The 16,650-nt window shown below is 37.6% G+C and overlaps 2 protein-coding genes and 2 non-coding genes across 5 annotated transcripts in view; 3 read left to right on the plus strand and 1 right to left on the minus strand.

Annotated features, from left to right (window-relative positions):
- The first annotated feature begins 839 nt into the window (after positions 1-839).
- ncf1 (neutrophil cytosolic factor 1) lies at positions 840-10,190 on the plus strand. The gene is made up of 11 exons (XM_038707662.1): positions 840-923; positions 1,141-1,221; positions 1,380-1,455; positions 4,292-4,457; positions 4,579-4,637; positions 4,955-5,077; positions 5,679-5,786; positions 5,873-5,990; positions 6,166-6,279; positions 7,802-7,968; positions 8,108-10,190. The coding sequence occupies exons 1-11, from the start codon at positions 852-854 to the stop codon at positions 8,269-8,271; spliced, it is 1,248 nt and encodes a 415-aa protein (XP_038563590.1). The 5' UTR covers positions 840-851; the 3' UTR covers positions 8,272-10,190.
- A 1,387-nt stretch (positions 10,191-11,577) lies between these two features.
- On the minus strand, positions 11,578-11,649 carry trnaw-cca. The gene has a single exon. It is a non-coding gene; the product is annotated as a tRNA-Trp (tRNA).
- A 376-nt stretch (positions 11,650-12,025) lies between these two features.
- trnae-cuc lies at positions 12,026-12,097 on the plus strand. The gene has a single exon. It is a non-coding gene; the product is annotated as a tRNA-Glu (tRNA).
- A 1,966-nt stretch (positions 12,098-14,063) lies between these two features.
- The window catches only part of st6gal1 (ST6 beta-galactosamide alpha-2,6-sialyltranferase 1), a 36,664-nt gene continuing 34,077 nt past the window's right edge, over positions 14,064-16,650 (plus strand). Inside the window, exon 1 of one of the 2 annotated variants that reach the window (XM_038707655.1) lies at positions 14,064-14,276. The gene's annotated coding sequence lies outside the window, so the exon portion shown is untranslated. The remainder of the gene's footprint in view (positions 14,277-16,650) is intronic. The other variant, XM_038707656.1, reaches the window with a different exon arrangement.

Genomic DNA, 16,650 nt, shown 5'->3' on the forward strand with positions numbered 1-16,650 from the left:
GACCCACCCTCCATAGTCTCTCCACATCCTGTGGGAAACACTGAGGAAAAAGCTCATTTTGACTATTTAATTTATGCAGTGGTTAAAAAAAAATAAATGGACAAAATGTGAATGTACTTGTTTGGTATTCTGTATTCTGTAATTTTTTTCAAATTTTTTAATTTTTCCCTAATTATTAGAATATTGGTGGGATTGTTAAACTTATTCTAACAATCCATCCAAAGATATTTCATTCTGGACCTAAGTGGAGCAAGTGATGCTCTTGCAGCGTGATGCTGATGGCACATTGCGAGAACAGTGGCTTCTCCATTTCCAAACCCAGTGCTGCTGTTTGACAACTGAAAGTTGCACCGAAACATAATGCAGGCTTCACTTGAAGCAAATAAGAAACAAAACAAGTATTTACAATGACATGCGCTGTGATCGTACCATTCATTATTCCTCTCTTATTTTTAATTAGTCAAGAAAATAACAGAGAGATTAATCCATAATGAAAATAACCATTAGTTTAAACATTACTCCAGTGTTTCTATTTTAAGCTACTTTATAGTTCTACTAAAATATTGTGCTTTTTACTCAACGTTGGCTGCTGCTACTACTCTGATGCAGACAACTACTGCTTTTATTATTCAACATCAGTATCATTATTATTCATACGTTAACAGCATTATTAGAGTTCCAGCAGTTTGAGGAGTGAAAGAAACACTATTTCCTTCGTTTCATTATTTTCAAAGACAGTAAAGAGGAACTAACTCTTGTGGTACGTTGATGACATATTGCACACACACACACACTATATATATAAGCTTCATGTCTGCTACCTTTTTAGCTCAGTCTGACTCTGTCTCAGCATGGACGGGAACTACGTCAGGCATGTGGAGCTGTTGGGCTTCGAGAAACGTCTCTATCCGAGTCAGCACTACGTAAGGCTCTAAATATTTACTCTACCGACGCAAATTCTGCTAAATGGGTGTCAAACTTTAGAGAATTATTTTTTTAAATAACCAATAGTACAGGGTCAAAAGTTCAGAATCTAAACTATGAGAAGCTTAACTCAAGAATCTAGTCTTTGAAAACATTAGATCTCCTTTTGTGTTTAAGTGCAATATAATGGTTTGTTGTGCTGATCTGTATGTGCAGGTGTACATGCTGATGGTGAAATGGAGCGACCTCTCTGAGAAGCTGATCTACAGGACGTATCCTGAGATCCACACCCTCCATGTGAGTTCCTCCGCACTACAAAATAAAAAGCTGTGCTCACCAGGTGGAAACAACATCAGTCTGACCTGATTCATAATCAGCTACAAATGAAGTCAAAACCAAATAAAATGTAGTGCTTGGATGATCGCGCTCAAAAATGTTTTATGTTTTGGTGACAGAAATCGCTGAAGGAGATGTTTCCCATCGAGTCTGGTGAAATAGATAAGAAGGACAGAATCATTCCTTCGTTACCAGGTAAAAATCACCGTAAAAGACGCAGTTGGTGTCACATTTTGTCACCGCTTGTTTTCCTCACATCAACTCTTATTTCAGCATTTTGTTTTTTATAGGATGTCATTCTGCTTAGTTAGTTAGTTACTGCTGCAGAGTGGAGAGTTCATACCGAATATTACACCGTGACCAGTATTAAACATTTTAAAGATAAATGCAAGATTGACCTTCCTCATCTTTTCATTTAAAAACCTCCCACATGCTGTAATGTTTTTTTTAGGAAGCACCTGTGGTTGTTAAACACATGCGGGTGAATCCACTTCTCGTTTTTATGTTTTTTTTTAAGCAAGTGAGCAAAATGCAACAAGGCTGAAATCACAATGTCAAAATTTCCTGAGGGCTTTATTTTTTTTCAGTTGTCAGGAGCGGTTAAAGCTGAATTTACAACCACACAAGACTTGAATTAGCAAAGAAGAATAAGGAAACCGCGAAAGGTGCGACTACAAAAAGACAAAAAATAAAGGTCACTCTCTGCTAGTATCCCTTAAAACAATCTATTACACTGATTAGAAACACACTGAATATTTATCTGTTCTTACACCCTTACCAGTTAAGCTAAAAATGTAACGTTTGTCCTGTGGGTGGCGCTAAACTAAAGGTCAAACAGTGACCGGTTTCTCAAATGCAGCATGTGTTATGCCGTTTTTCCATTACTAGTACAGGCTCAACTCGACTCTACTCAACTCGGTTTGGCCCTGCTCGGTTTTCCATTGCAGATAGTACCCAGAGATACTAACCCTCAATGGAGCTGGTCATCATAACGACGCCACACACACAAACCAGCAAACCACACAGCTTTCTCTTTTTTAAGTTAAAACATTTCAACCTTCCTCAGAATGTAAAGACAGATAAGCGGTATGAAAACCTTACAGCTGTACCTTATAGTAGGTCCAAGTACAACTTTTCCACCGTGGAAAAACCAAAAAAAGGCGAGTCAAGGCAAACTTTTATGTGCGAATGTGGACATTCGTCCAGTTAGCTTATACAGTCCATGCAAGTTAACAGCCTCTGGATATTTTTATAGTGACATTTAGCAAACAAAGTTAGTTTGTAATAATGCTAACATCTAGCGTTATGTTCATTTAGCATATTAGTGTCTTAACAGTACAAATTTCAGAAAAATCTGTCCAAAAGTTGTTAAATGAAAAGTTAAAATTCTGGAAAACAATCCTATTCGCTTTCTTTCTGAGATGATAAATATCGCTCTCGTGCCTGTGCGTTATGTACAGACCTTGAGTCAGGACGTAGTTAGCCTAGCTTAGCATAAAGTCTGGAAGCAGGGGGAAGCAGGAAGCCTGGCTAAGTACAAAAGTTCACCTCTCATCAACTCTAAAGCTTCCTGATTAACAGGTAGGCCTGTCTCTGCACTGAAATCAATGTTACATGCTTGAACATTTTCTTACTGCAGCCCACATACGCTGCGGCCACCTGTCAAGAACGAGGTTGCCAGGTTTGGCACATATGTACAAAGACCAAAACCTGTGCTCACCGGACATATCTAGCTATTGGATATTTGAATTTCGGACAGAGCCAGAGTAGGTGTTTCCCTTTGCTTCCAGTGTTTATGCTTATTTCTTGCTTTAACTTTTTAATTACAGCCAGGTGTCTGAAAAGAAACACTAACACTGAGCAGGTCTGTGTTTTCACCAGATCACTCTTTGTTCCTGTGCAGACATTCATGAAAACAGAACTCAGGAAACAGAATAACTGCAAACATGTGGTTTCCCTTTGTGAAACCTTAATTGCAAAACTGTTTTTGGCAAAGTAGAGAAAGAGAAGCAAAGATAAAACCACAATCCTGATGCAACAGCAGCCTACCTACAGATGTCTGGAAATGGACACCTCTTGAAAGTCACGTACGCAAAGTGGGGGAAGCTCATGCAAGCTGGATAAGAGATTTTAAAAAGCCAGAAATCTCATTGTACCTTATGTACAAGAAGTAATCATATTAACACTCTGCAAATCGATGCATTGGTAATTCTGTTTAATTTTTAACAACTAAAATGCAAAACAAAGGAGCAAATTAGTGGATGCAATTATTAATTATTAATTCTGACCAGAGCTTTGCACATTTACCAAACAGTTTTTGAACATATTTAACTATTATATTCATATATCAATATTGTATTGTCATCAATAACAAAATACTACAGGAACCAATTCATCTGCCCATCTGCTGATCTTGTCTTTGTGTTAATTTAATGATTTTACATTAATCTTGGACTGTGGTAGGTTGGTATACTCAAGGTTCTGGCTGTTGTGTAATATAATGTTGTGTCATCTTTGAGATGCCTTGGATGCATTTTACAGGATAAAGGACTGTTTTACTGTAAAAAAAAAGTCTGTTCATAAAAACATAAACAGAACATTTCAACATTCCCAACGTGAATGTCTTCTTCATCGTCTTCTTCAAACTACCGGCTGACTAAAGGGTGTTTTCTGCCCTCTACAAGAGGAGAGGACCTAATATTATATGTTAAATATGATATTAAAATTAGCAGTATTACTAATTTGTGCACACAAATGATTAAATCGACAGAACAAATCCTGGGCTCTGTGGTTGACTGAATTTGTATTTTTATTTGTATATCAAATGATGCGCTGTTGTTGTACGATATGCCTTTAATGTTCTTTTAACTGTACGAACAAATACAAGACATAAGACATAGGCATACTTTTTGCCCACAATATCAAAATGCCATCACCGGGAAACCCACATAGAAGTTACTGGGTACTTTTGTTTACCTGGTCTCCACTGCTCTGCTGTCCAGCTGATGTGGTCGTGTTTGTGTGTCCTCAGCGCCGCGGTGGGTGGACAGCCAGAAGTCGACAGAAACCAGGCAGAGCACTTTGGCGGAGTACTGCCACTCTCTCATCAACCTGCCGCCTCACATCTCCCGCTGCAAACACCTCACCAACTTCTTCAAGGTCCGGCGTGAGGACGAAAATCCACCTGCCCCAAACACGTCAGTATATCACACACTGCTTCCTTTATAGCTGATGTATTTGATAGTGGGAATGACGTGGAAGATGCATCACTTCTAATTTGTAATACAAACAGAAAAATATAATAATATTCCTCTTCAGATTGAAAAAAAATGAGACATTTGTGGAGTCCAGGGAGTTGGCCAGAGGCAACGCATCTGGTAAGAGCGATTTTAAACTGCTTAACCAAATTCACATTAATTACAGCTCTGATTGTTTAACAAACTTTTGAAATAGCCAAAATTATTACTAATAACTAAGACTGAAAAGAATAAATCTGGATGGATTCTAAAGGTCTTTTCTTAATTTGTTTGCTGGATTATTCTGATATACATGTTTATGTATAAATATATTTAATAATTTCTAAGACAAGTAAATTTCTCCAGCAAGCTAATAACTTAAGTTGTAACCCCCAGGGCCCCCTTTACATGCAGGTGTTTCCTGAAATTTAAAGAGAATGTTGTGTTTTACCTCTCAGAGATCTCTGGACCCATCATACTGGACACTTACAGAGTGGTCGCAGACTTCACCAAGACATCCAAACATGAGATCAATCTGCACATCGGAGACCTGGTGGAAATTGTAGAGAAAAGTCAGAACGGTGAGAAGAGAAAAACGCTTAACGCCTAACAATTATAATAATATAAACATAATAATGAAGTTAGAGTTAAGGTTTTTGTACCCACTTTAACTTGGATTGATGATTATATAATAATATTTAATTTTATAGAAAACATTTTATTTTGAAGTTTTCAGGGGCTTTAAAGTAATTCCCAGTTAATACTAAACTATTAGATTGTTTTACTTGAATATCCGTGTTCATTCTTTAAAAAAACAAAAAACAAAAGTTCTTTCTTGTAGTTTTGAGCTTATCTGGTGTCCAGTATTCACAGGGTTGTGCCATGCAAATGCAGTCAATCCATTTTACTCTATTCTACTGTCGCTGTCAGTAAGTGTGGGTTAATGCTCAGCTTAAAGGAGATCTATTATTCTGCTTTTACAGTCCTATATCATAGTTCTGTGATGCCTGTATGGCAGCCTTTAACATGAACATCCAACATTGTAACATTGAAGATAAGTCATAAAATGTGGAGGTCTCCTTTAACATCATGAGAAACATGTATAGATACATGCGATATTCTTAAAATCTTTAATAACTGAGTTAAGGTTTTGAGCTGCTGTGGTCCTGCCGTTGTGCTCAGGTTGGTGGTTCTGCCAGTATGAGAATAAACATGGCTGGGTTCCTGCATCCTATTTGGAGCCTTTGGACGGACCAGAGGAGGCAGAGGAGGATGAACCAAACTACGAAGGCAAGCTGTTTACATCGTTTTCTTAGTTAAATGCATTTTCAGTCTTCCCCCGTGTGTCTTTTTAACAGCGTTGTGTTTCCCTGCAGGAGAGCTGCACGTCACCATCAAAGCGTACAAGGCGGAGCAGGAGGACGAGATCTCTCTGGACCTCGGTGAAACCATCGAGGTCATTCACAAGCTGCTGGATGGCTGGTGGGTCGTCAGGTATGATCTACACACAAACACATTAAAGCGGCTGCGTGACCAGCAGCCTTGCACTGCCATCTGTACAGCCACATGTTATTCCAATAGTAATATCTTCTAAAATGTATATTAAAGTTGTACTTAGTGGTTAGTAGTCTGTTTACTTATTTTACTTGTAAATGCTGGTCTTTTACAGGAAAGGAGATGAGACTGGTTATTTTCCCTCCATGTTCCTGCACAAGGCCGGCAAGAGAGAGATATATGAAGCAGAGAGGCTGAACCTGCAGGAACAGAAACCACCACCCCGCAGGTTTGTCAGCGTTTACACTACATGTTACATTAACGTTCAATTACCCTTAAAGATCATTGAAAAGAAGTAAAGTGATCATACACGCAAACATTTAAACTATTTAAACTGTATAAAATAATGTTTAGAATATTTGTTAAAATCTTATATTAAAATGGAACTTGAATGACTTGATATGGGTGATAACCACAGATGTGCAGGTTTCCACATAGTTCCTCTGTGACCACTCTGTATTTAGTCACTTCAGACAAAAAGGGAAGTGGGTTTTTTTTATACTTTCTCACTCTGTTGCACTTCAGTTTGTGATTTCACTCCTCTTTGCCGCTGGCTGCCGTGTTGACTCTGCTTCTAAGTTAACACTTGTCCTGAAAGTATTGTTTTACAAGAGATACGTTCACGTTAAAATGATCATGCACACGCAGAACATATTTGTTTAACTGCTCAAAGTGAAAATCTGGAAATCCTTTACTTATGAGAATACAAAAGCCCCACTTATCACATTTCTTACTTAATCTTGGGCTAGGCAACGTTAGAGAACCAGCAAGAGACAGCTAGATTTTGAAAGCGTTCAACTCAGAAAAATCCCACGCATCCCCTCGGGACTCTCTGCAAAGCCACTCCCCCAAAACAATTGAATGTGCAATGATTGCACGGGGAGAGTGCAGGAACAGAAGGTTGGCTGGCCAATGTTTATTTCAGTCCTGCGACAGCCACAGATACCGCAATGTTTTCTTTTTTTTATTTTGATTTATTGACTGCTGTTGGGAGAATTTTAAGAAATAAAATAAAAAAATGAACAGTGTGCATATTGTGTAAATGTGTGTTTGTAGAAACACTATAAGGAAACCTTGGAAGGTTTCTGAGAGTTTGAGGCTTAAAAGTTCCAAAAGCAGGTTTTTCGCTTTCTTATGGCTTCATAACTTTGTGTATTGTTTAGATACTTTTGGATATTTTATATATTTGGATATTTTTATTTGCCTTTTAATGTATTTGTTACAAATTCAACATGCTTACATACTTAGAGGCAAGCTGCTGTATAATGAGATCTTGTAGGGATGAATAAAGTTTTATTGGTTCGTATTTAATTGAATCATCAACATCCCAGCATTATCATGTAAATGTGTGCAGTTAGCATTTAACATAAATGCTCATAGTATCACGTACCAGCGTGAGTTCAGTTATCACACACGTTACATTCAGCATGTTAGATGATTTTTATGTTAACATGCAGGCCTGCTTACACACAAGTGGACTAATTTATTAATACATTTATTAAGTTATTAAACAAAACACAAACTGACATAATCAGACGAGTCTAAAATCTTTGTGCTTGAGAAATTGATGTTACTTTCACGTTGGTTCTTCCCTCTTATAATGAAAACACTTGCCGGCCTGAACAATTATTTCTAGTGATGAAACGATTCATTTTAAGATTCACTCTTAAAGCAGGGAGCATTTAAAAAAGCTGTGAAATCAACACCTCCACTAAACTGGTGCGACTCTGTGTGTCCTTCTCCGGTCTCAGGTCCACCATCCGAAATGCCAAGAGCATCCACAAGAGGGGTCGTCAGCAGCTCAGCCAGGACAGCTACCGCAGGAACAGCCGGCAATACCTCCAGCAGAAGGGCGGCCACCTCGCAGTGCCACACAAGAACGCTCAAAAGTCACCACTGAGGGAGAGGAAGAACAAGGGTAATGAAAACATACTGACATGTCTCAAGTTTATTTTGATCAAGCAAAGCTCAGTTCAACCTGTGGAAAACAAATGGCACCGGCAATCTACCCATAAAACAAAAAACACACCCATAATTTTGTTATTTTTAACCAACAGAAAACATTCCTGAGCTGTCTGGCTCCAGTTCAGAGAGCGAGCTGAAGAAGGAGGCTCCGGTCATCCCTCCCCGGCCCAGTACGGAGCTCATCCTGGAGCGCTGCAGCGACAACACCCGCAAGAAAGTCAGCATCCACAAGTCACACTCCAGCTCCACAAGCTAGCACGGGAGTCACCGCATGTCGTGAAACCCGGCTTTTTTGCTTCCTAAATGTTTTGCAGACGGTTCAGATTCAAGCGTAGACTAATAGGAGATCAGTTAGACGGAGAATGGCAGGTGGTCATTTGAGTAAAAGTCATGGAACTGGGATTCGGAAAATTTCCAGCAACTATGAAAGACTATTTTTTTATTTAATTGTGACTTTAAAGAATAAGTCTATTATGTCTTTATTGTCAAAAAATCCCATGCAAAAAAACCCAAAACCAACACCATGTTAGACCCACTCTCAGTTCTTCCTGTCTGTGGCGCTCAGCTCCAAACATCTCACAAATATTTATAGTAATTTCCGAAAAAACACTTGGTCACTGAGGAAACAGTGCATTTGTTGGGGACTGGTTTCAGTAGCGGATAAATCCACATTTGCTTCTATGGTGAAGAAGAGATATCAGGCTTACACTCATGATGTTTGGTTCCTTCCACTGAGTTTGTAAACAAGTTATTCTTTAAAAAGCTTTACTTTGATGCCATCTTGCAGTCATATTAAGAATAACACGGTGGCAGCACATACGGTGCAATGAATTTCCTAATGTTTCTACATACAAAAACAAAGATACACTCACTGAACTGATTCTGATTTATTGCCCCCAGACTTTACTCCCAGCTCAGTGTTGATGTTTGCTACCACAGCTGTGTTTTTAAACATCAACAATCCCAACTTGATTATCTAATTTTCATAACCCTTAAACTGTAACTTTATGATCAGGAAACACATTTCTCGTTATTGGCATTGTGGTGTTGATAACAGTATCGTTGTGTTTAGGCTTCTTTTCATTCTTGTGTAATTTTTGTGCCGTCTCCAGGCTAAGAATGAATTTAACTATCTAATAATGTATCTCCATATAATGAAACATTTAAAGAAAGAGTTTGATATTTTGGGAAATACGCTTTCTGGTGGAGATTAGATGAGAAGATTGAGAGCGCTCTTACATCAGCACCCAGTTAGATTAGCTTAGCACAAAGACTGGAAACAGGGGCGAACAGTTAGCCTGGCTCTGTCTAAAGATAACAAAATTCTCCTATCAGCACTTCTGAAGGTCACTTTATTAACACTTTCTATGTTTTTTGTAGAGTATATAAATTCCCTGTTTTATGGTGGGTTACGTGCCAAACAATTTCTTGACTCTGCACAGTGTCGTTGCAAGTTTCCAACCAGTGGAAACTCAAGGAAGTTACACACAAGATGTCGTTTTTACACTTCATTTTTTTGTAGAAGTAAACAAATGAGATATAACGTGTTAATTAATGAGCCCTAGAGGTGCTGGTTGGTGGATTTTGTTCTCTTTAGACAAAGCCAAGCTACCCCCCCCTGTTTCCAGTCTGTATGCTACGCTAAACTAGCATGACATCAAGCTTTTCATCTCTGCTAGACAGCAAATAAGTCCTGGTCTTCAATAATAATCAACAATATTTGAAATTTAATTATCTAAAAATCGTAAGATCAAACACCTACATGTGAGCACTATTTGTTAGCCTAGGCTAATCTGAGAACTGATGTTAACTGGCCTAAAATATTTTAGCTATCGCCGCCGCGGCACCACGATAGTGTAACAAAAACGGCAAAACCTGCTTAGATTTTTCTCTCCGAAAATCCAGCACGACTTGTTTTGCTTTTATTTGATGTGTTCAGCAACCTCGCTGTTTGCCGCTGGTGTTCACATTTGCACTGCAAGAAGAAAGATGCTATGAAAAAGATATGTTTCCTTGTTAAAGGTGAATTCATTTGGTTGCAATGTATAATTTTATTTCTGTTTGTGTCGTATGTGTGGAAGCATTTAGATCTATTTCCAAGCATGTGATATGTAGAGCTTTGTTTTTTTTAATTTGCTAAATATGTGTATAAAATAATAAAACAAAATGTACAAATTATTGTCAATTCTTACAAAACGTATCATCAGTGCCTCCTCGTCTGAAAAGATGCAGACACAAAAGCTCACTTTGGGTTCAGAAAATACATGTGTTGAAACTTTTACTTTTTACTACTTTCAACCCTTCTGAAATTAAATCTTTCACTTATGTTCTTCTGCTCTACAGACCACAGCTTCCCATAAATGGAGTTCTTTAAAAGCAAAGTGGACAAATAAAAAAGCCTCCAAGTCAACAAGCTGCAGCACATTTAAAAATGAGGCGGAGGACGCCAAAAAGTTGAATGTAACATCAGCTGTTCCAGTTCTCACTCTGTTTGACTGACACTATCAGTGACAGACAGTATTAAGTACATTTACTCAAGGACTGTACTAAATTTGAGGTACCTTTATTTTACTTGAATATTTTCTTTTCATGCCACTTTCTACGTCTACACCTCAAAAGCTCAAAGGGAAATATTGTACTTTTTACTTCACTGCATTTATCTGACAGCTTCAGTCACAAGTTAGTTTACAAAGGAAGATGTTTACACACAAAACAATGAATGTTGTTAATAATACTGAGGTTTGGACTGTTGGTTGGACAAAACTAGCATTGTGAATGTGTCACTTTGGACTCTGGGTCACTGTGACAGCATTTCTCAATGTTTTCAGAATTACACTTTAACGGAGAAAATAATCAGCAGACGAATTCATAATAAAAATAATTATTACAAAATAATTCAAAATGAGCTCCACCTCAATAACTACAACAGTAAAATCCTGTTTTAACATTATTGCATGAAGAATAATATGAAGAATAATAATCTATACAAGTATAAAGTACTATTATTATTGATTGATTATTATTTATACATAATACTTTTATTTTACATTTTCAATGCAAGAGTACTTTTACAGTGTGGTAAAAGTAGGTAGGCTACTACACTAAGTAAACGTTCAGAATCCTTCTACCTCAGGAAACTATACCTTTCTAACTTCTCAATCTAACAGACATTTTCTAATAATCCTGTGTTTATCCAATATTCCCTCCAACAATTTCAACATGTCATGGTGAGGATAATATTAGATAACTAATCAAACTAGATTTGTCGCCTGTGCACAGTGACACTGTAAATGTAGAAATACAGAAATATATGAGTACACATAGAAATATTGCAAAGACATTCCACATTTATTTAGTCTTTAATCTGTTTATTTACATATTTATATAGGCTATGTATTGATAAGTCATGTTCATGTGGATCTCCCACATTTCATACTGTATTTATTTACGTTATTAATATCAGTAACTGCGCCATTAGAGCTTTCTGAATATATTTTGACTACCTGGATCGCCGTTGACCCAAAGATAAATGTGGAAAAATGACAATTATTGAGGAAAAGAATGACCCCGACGTGATTTGAACACGCAACCTTCTGATCTGGAGTCAGACGCGCTACCGTTGCGCCACGAGGTCCCACAAACGCAAATAGGATCCATGCATTAATGAAGATGGACAAAGTGTGAGAGATAATATGTGTTCGTTCAGTACGGAGATAGTAAACAAGGCATCGCTGACCCGCCAACTACAGACCGTGCTAACCGGTCAGACCATGTAACGCGATACAAATTCTCGGTGAGTTAAGTTTAGCTATTGTTGACGTTAACTTCAGGACGACAACCGAGTTATCCGCCACTGACACGAAGAGCTCGTCCTGACACACGAAAGGTCTAAATGTAGGTAAGAGTTCAGGGTTTCTGCGGTTAATGATGACATTAATAGATAAAACCTGAAAATAGCTGACATATGACGTTAAAGATAAAGAGAGTGGAGATGGAGTAAAGCGTGTTCCTCCCTGGTGGTCTAGTGGTTAGGATTCGGCGCTCTCACCGCCGCGGCCCGGGTTCGATTCCCGGTCAGGGAACTACTGTTTTGTTCTTGAACATAACTTCATGAGAAATAAAAGAATAATAATAGAAATACAAACAGGACTCAATAAGGAATCAACAATTTAATGCATAAATTAATTTTACATATAACTCCTAAAAGTATTTTTACATACAGAAATGTCTATTTATACACGCATACATGATATTTATTTATTTATCTCTGTTTGTATGTCTACATTAATAAATGTTCATTTTATGTATTAGTTCTGCATTTGTTTGTTACCCTACTTTCAGATTCACACACTTTTTACAATCTGTCTCTCTGCCTGTTAGCATGTTTAAATAATGTTTCACAGTAAAACAAACAAAAAATGATTGAGTGGTGGAGTGTATCTAAACACATTTACTCAATTAATGACCTAACATTTACAGCTTTTTGCACAGTGCACAAAGTGTATGGCCTAAGTGCTGTGATATCTCATTAAGCTGTATTTATATGGGTCCTACATCTTGTTTCTTGTACTGCTGTAACATGTGACTTTGTCATCTGGGGATCAATAAAGTTTTATCTTGTATACTTTTCTAACATACTGTAGAAGAGTACACCATTAACCAAACAAAATAATAAATATTACAATAATAATACTCCTATAGTATGATGACAGCTGTGGTAATAGTGATGCTGACATTCAAAAATCAGTCACTAATTCAGGACAGATGTCCTCTGGTCTGTTTGTGTATGTGCATCTTCATCTCCCCCCCCCCCCCTTCTCTGCAGAGATTGCGTGTCTTGGCTGCTGCAGAGGTATCTGGCAAGTTACACCGATTTGAGCATGAGAAAACCGGATGTCAGGTGATAATCCCATCTCTTCAAATTAAAATATATAAAGTATTACGTCACTACAGGACAATAACAAAAAATGCAGTGATGCATGGAGAAGTGATAATAGAAAATGGATTACCTCAACAATGAAAACCTTAGTTAGACTAAAGGGGAAGTGAATGTGCATCTTATTATAATATTTAGCTTGTTTGGGAAAGCCCTAATAAATTATACATACATTGATAAATTCTGTGAGCAATTTCTGAGATCAATGACGTCATAAAGTCAGAGCAGATGACAGCCAGCGTATCCTTCCCTCATGGTGTAGTGGTAAACCATAGGTCTAATAGAAACACACTTAGGCTAAATGGAAAGTGGATGTGCTTATGGATCGTCAATTTATTATCAAACTGTTTGGAAACCCCCTAATGAATTATAAATAAGTTGAGCTACAATGAATAATTTAAACCGACGAAACAAGACATTCAGTCAGCGATCCACGATTCTAGGTGTGGTACCGCGACATAATCAGTGGTGCAAAGTAACTACGTAACAATTTACATTTAGGACTTTTAAATTTATTTTTTTTCATATACTATATACAGTCAAGGAAAAGGAAAAGAAATTACCGGAATTTCTGCATAAACTGGTCATAAATTGTGATCTGATCAGAAGCCATCTAAGTCATTACAATAGAAATACACATCGTATTTAATTAAACACAAATAGGTTTGCTTCTTCTTTCGGTGAAGCCTAGGGGTTAATTTTTCCTGCGACTGTATTTGCACACCTCTCCAACGCTGATTTGATGTATGTTGTATAGCATTTAGAAGAAATATTATTATATTATTATGCTATTATTATGTATGTAGTATAAAAAGTGTGTTATGTGTTGTTAATAAATTACATTAGAATTAAAAGGTTTCTCAGTACAGAGCTAAAATGCTTGTTCCTCCAGAAAGAAAGACAATAGCAGAGATTACTGTTATAACATTTGACCATTCACAATTGTATTACCTATACTACTGTTGCTGGTTTTAGCAGCGGGGAGTCTCTTTTGTATGGCTCATTTATGCCATTATATAGTTAAAGAAGAAAATAAAGAAGCACTTCAAACCATCGATCGAGCTTAGCTCTTATTTTGAAAACCACGACGGAAGCGCCTTTTTTCTGTCTTGTGGTCAGCTTGACGCTCGGTGCTGCATCCTGTGCAGCGACAGGGAAGAAGACGGTCAGGTTTATACTTCTCCAAATGCCACCGGACACCGAACACGGCCTCGGACCGGACGGACGGGCAGCGGGACGGGGACACACCGGGAACATGGCGGCGGGAACAACGACCTGATCGGTATCGTAACGACGATAAATCAGAGGAACGACGCGGCTGACTGGTTGGTAACAGAGCAGCATCACTTAACACAGATCAACGAATATCAACGTAACATCTTAGATAAGCTAAAGCTAGATCGATTAGCTTGATATCTGTCTGTCATGGTCTTGTAATGATGTTGTGGTGACTTGCATGGTCTCTGATGATGGCCTGCTTATTAAATGTGTAATATCTTATTTGGCTTCTGTGTTAAAAAAAAAAAAAAAAAAGCTTCATTGGCATCAAAAATGTCACGAGAATACAAAACAAGACAAAACATCAACATTTAATTTAATGTCCAAATACTTCTTTTGTGAGAAACGATTAATTGTTTCAGATAAAATGTCAGATATTTGGTGGTTCCAGCTTTTTAAATGTAAGGATTTGCTGTTTGCCTTTTGTCATTTATGATTTCTTGGGTTTTTGTTTGGTTTGACAAAATAAGCAACTTTGAAGCTTTGTGATGAACATTTGTCACATTATTATTTCTTTACATTTTATGGACTAATAATCATCAGTTGCAGTCCTAATTAAGACTGATATAGAGTACACACACACACAGTGCATCCTTAAGGTTGCTGGTATTCCTATCAGGCATCATGTGTTTTTAATTTTAAGAGGGCATTAAAATTTAAAATCTAAAATTGCGGAATTAACCTTTTTAAAGTGAATGTTCACTATTTCACTGAATGTTTTACATTGTAAGAGGAAGTGCCTTTGAACTTCATTAGGGTTTACCATCTTCCTGGAATGGAAATACAGAACGCCATCGTGAGTCACGGCCAATGAGAAGCTTGTTCTGTGACGGTTTCCTTCCATCTCATACAAATCGCCCTGACTCGATCGTCTAACCTGTAATATTTACCTCCTGTAAGCTTTGACTGAAATGATTCTCCAAAAATACAGAACAAAGCGCGAGTTCAATACGGGTCGCGTCCCATTACGGTTGGAAACCTCATTACTCATTGACTGCTATAATTTAGTAATTATTTCATGTACGGTTAATACTGTACTAACTTAACGTTCCTTCTTTGTAAGTGTTTTCTCTTTTTCTTCGCCTGATTGTCACTTGTTTCTTCCACTTCATCTCTCCGGGTCAATTCAGATTGATTTTTGTCCCCACAAGAGGAAATAAAAAAAAGAAAAATCACATCTTTCTGCACAACCTCACTTCCTTAAATCAATTATTAACATATACCAGGTGCTCCACTGCAAATATTTTACTTGCCAAGTACTTTTGACACAATAAATTACTGAACAGTATATCGGCTACAGCTCCATTGCTTCACGTTGAGTCAAACTAACGGAGTGTATTCAGTGAAGAGCAGAAATGAGGCTCGTATCCTGATAAACCTGTTTTTTGTTTTTTTTACCTGACCTTCCCACATGTTTGCTGTGAATCTCACCTGTTGATGGATCTGCCACGTCCTTCTTGTTTTCTGCTCTCTCTCTTTACATCTCCGTTTTCATTAGCGTTGCCTTCCTGACATTCTCTGTCTGCGTCATAGTGACAAACAAAGCAGTCCTGTTCAGTGTGCTGAATCACCATTCGTTCAAAAGAATCGTCCACCGAGTCTTTGAGCTGCGTACGCCCACTCGCTGACCTGAAACACGGTCGTTCAGGTCAGCTCACTAACTACTGAACTGAGAACGGTCATTTGTGAAGGTTAAGCCTATGAGCTGAGAATTTAGTTGGAGAAAGATAGTGTTTGCAAAATGAAATAGCAGCAACACATCAGTGAATGTTTCCTTTATAGATGTCCTCTTTTCAAAACAGTAGGCTAACGTTACGCGTGTGTGCGGGTGTGTTATAGGTGGACGATTATGCTTTTTAAAGCATAATGTGTTAAAAAATTTTCTGAAATATAGCTTGCAGTTAAATAACAAATAAAATTACCTTTTTATAAAGGTTTTTTTGCACAATAAGAAAACATGCAATGCATTTAAATATAGAAGAACTGTGCATTGTCCAAAAACAGTAACTTTAGCTGATTATAAAATGACCCAAAGTTTTCCGTTCTCTCCCTGTGTGACATGACAAAAGAGGAGGGAAGACTAAATCCTGCCTACATGTGTGTTGCCTCAGCAGGGATGATATTACTGGAGAAAAGTTGATCTACAGGAGAAACAGCAGCACAGAATGACTGAGAGCTGCACTCACTTAGATTCTGTTATATTTATATATTTTGAAATGTCACATGCAAGCTGAATTTTGTGTTTCCTTTTACATAAATAAAAACATTTCCACCATAAATTGGTGCAGAAACATTCACCAGAATGCAGGAAATTAAGTGTTTAAAGATCACAATTTCCCCCAGACCCCCCCCACTCATATATCTCGACACTGAGAATATCTTTAAAACACTTTTTAAGGATCTTATCGTCTCGTTCTTGAG

Source organism: Micropterus salmoides, unplaced genomic scaffold, assembly GCF_014851395.1.
Source record: "Micropterus salmoides isolate LMB-PRFRI ecotype aquatic unplaced genomic scaffold, ASM1485139v1 Ms_hic_scaffold_9, whole genome shotgun sequence".
Taxonomy (NCBI): Eukaryota; Metazoa; Chordata; class Actinopteri; order Centrarchiformes; family Centrarchidae; genus Micropterus; species Micropterus salmoides.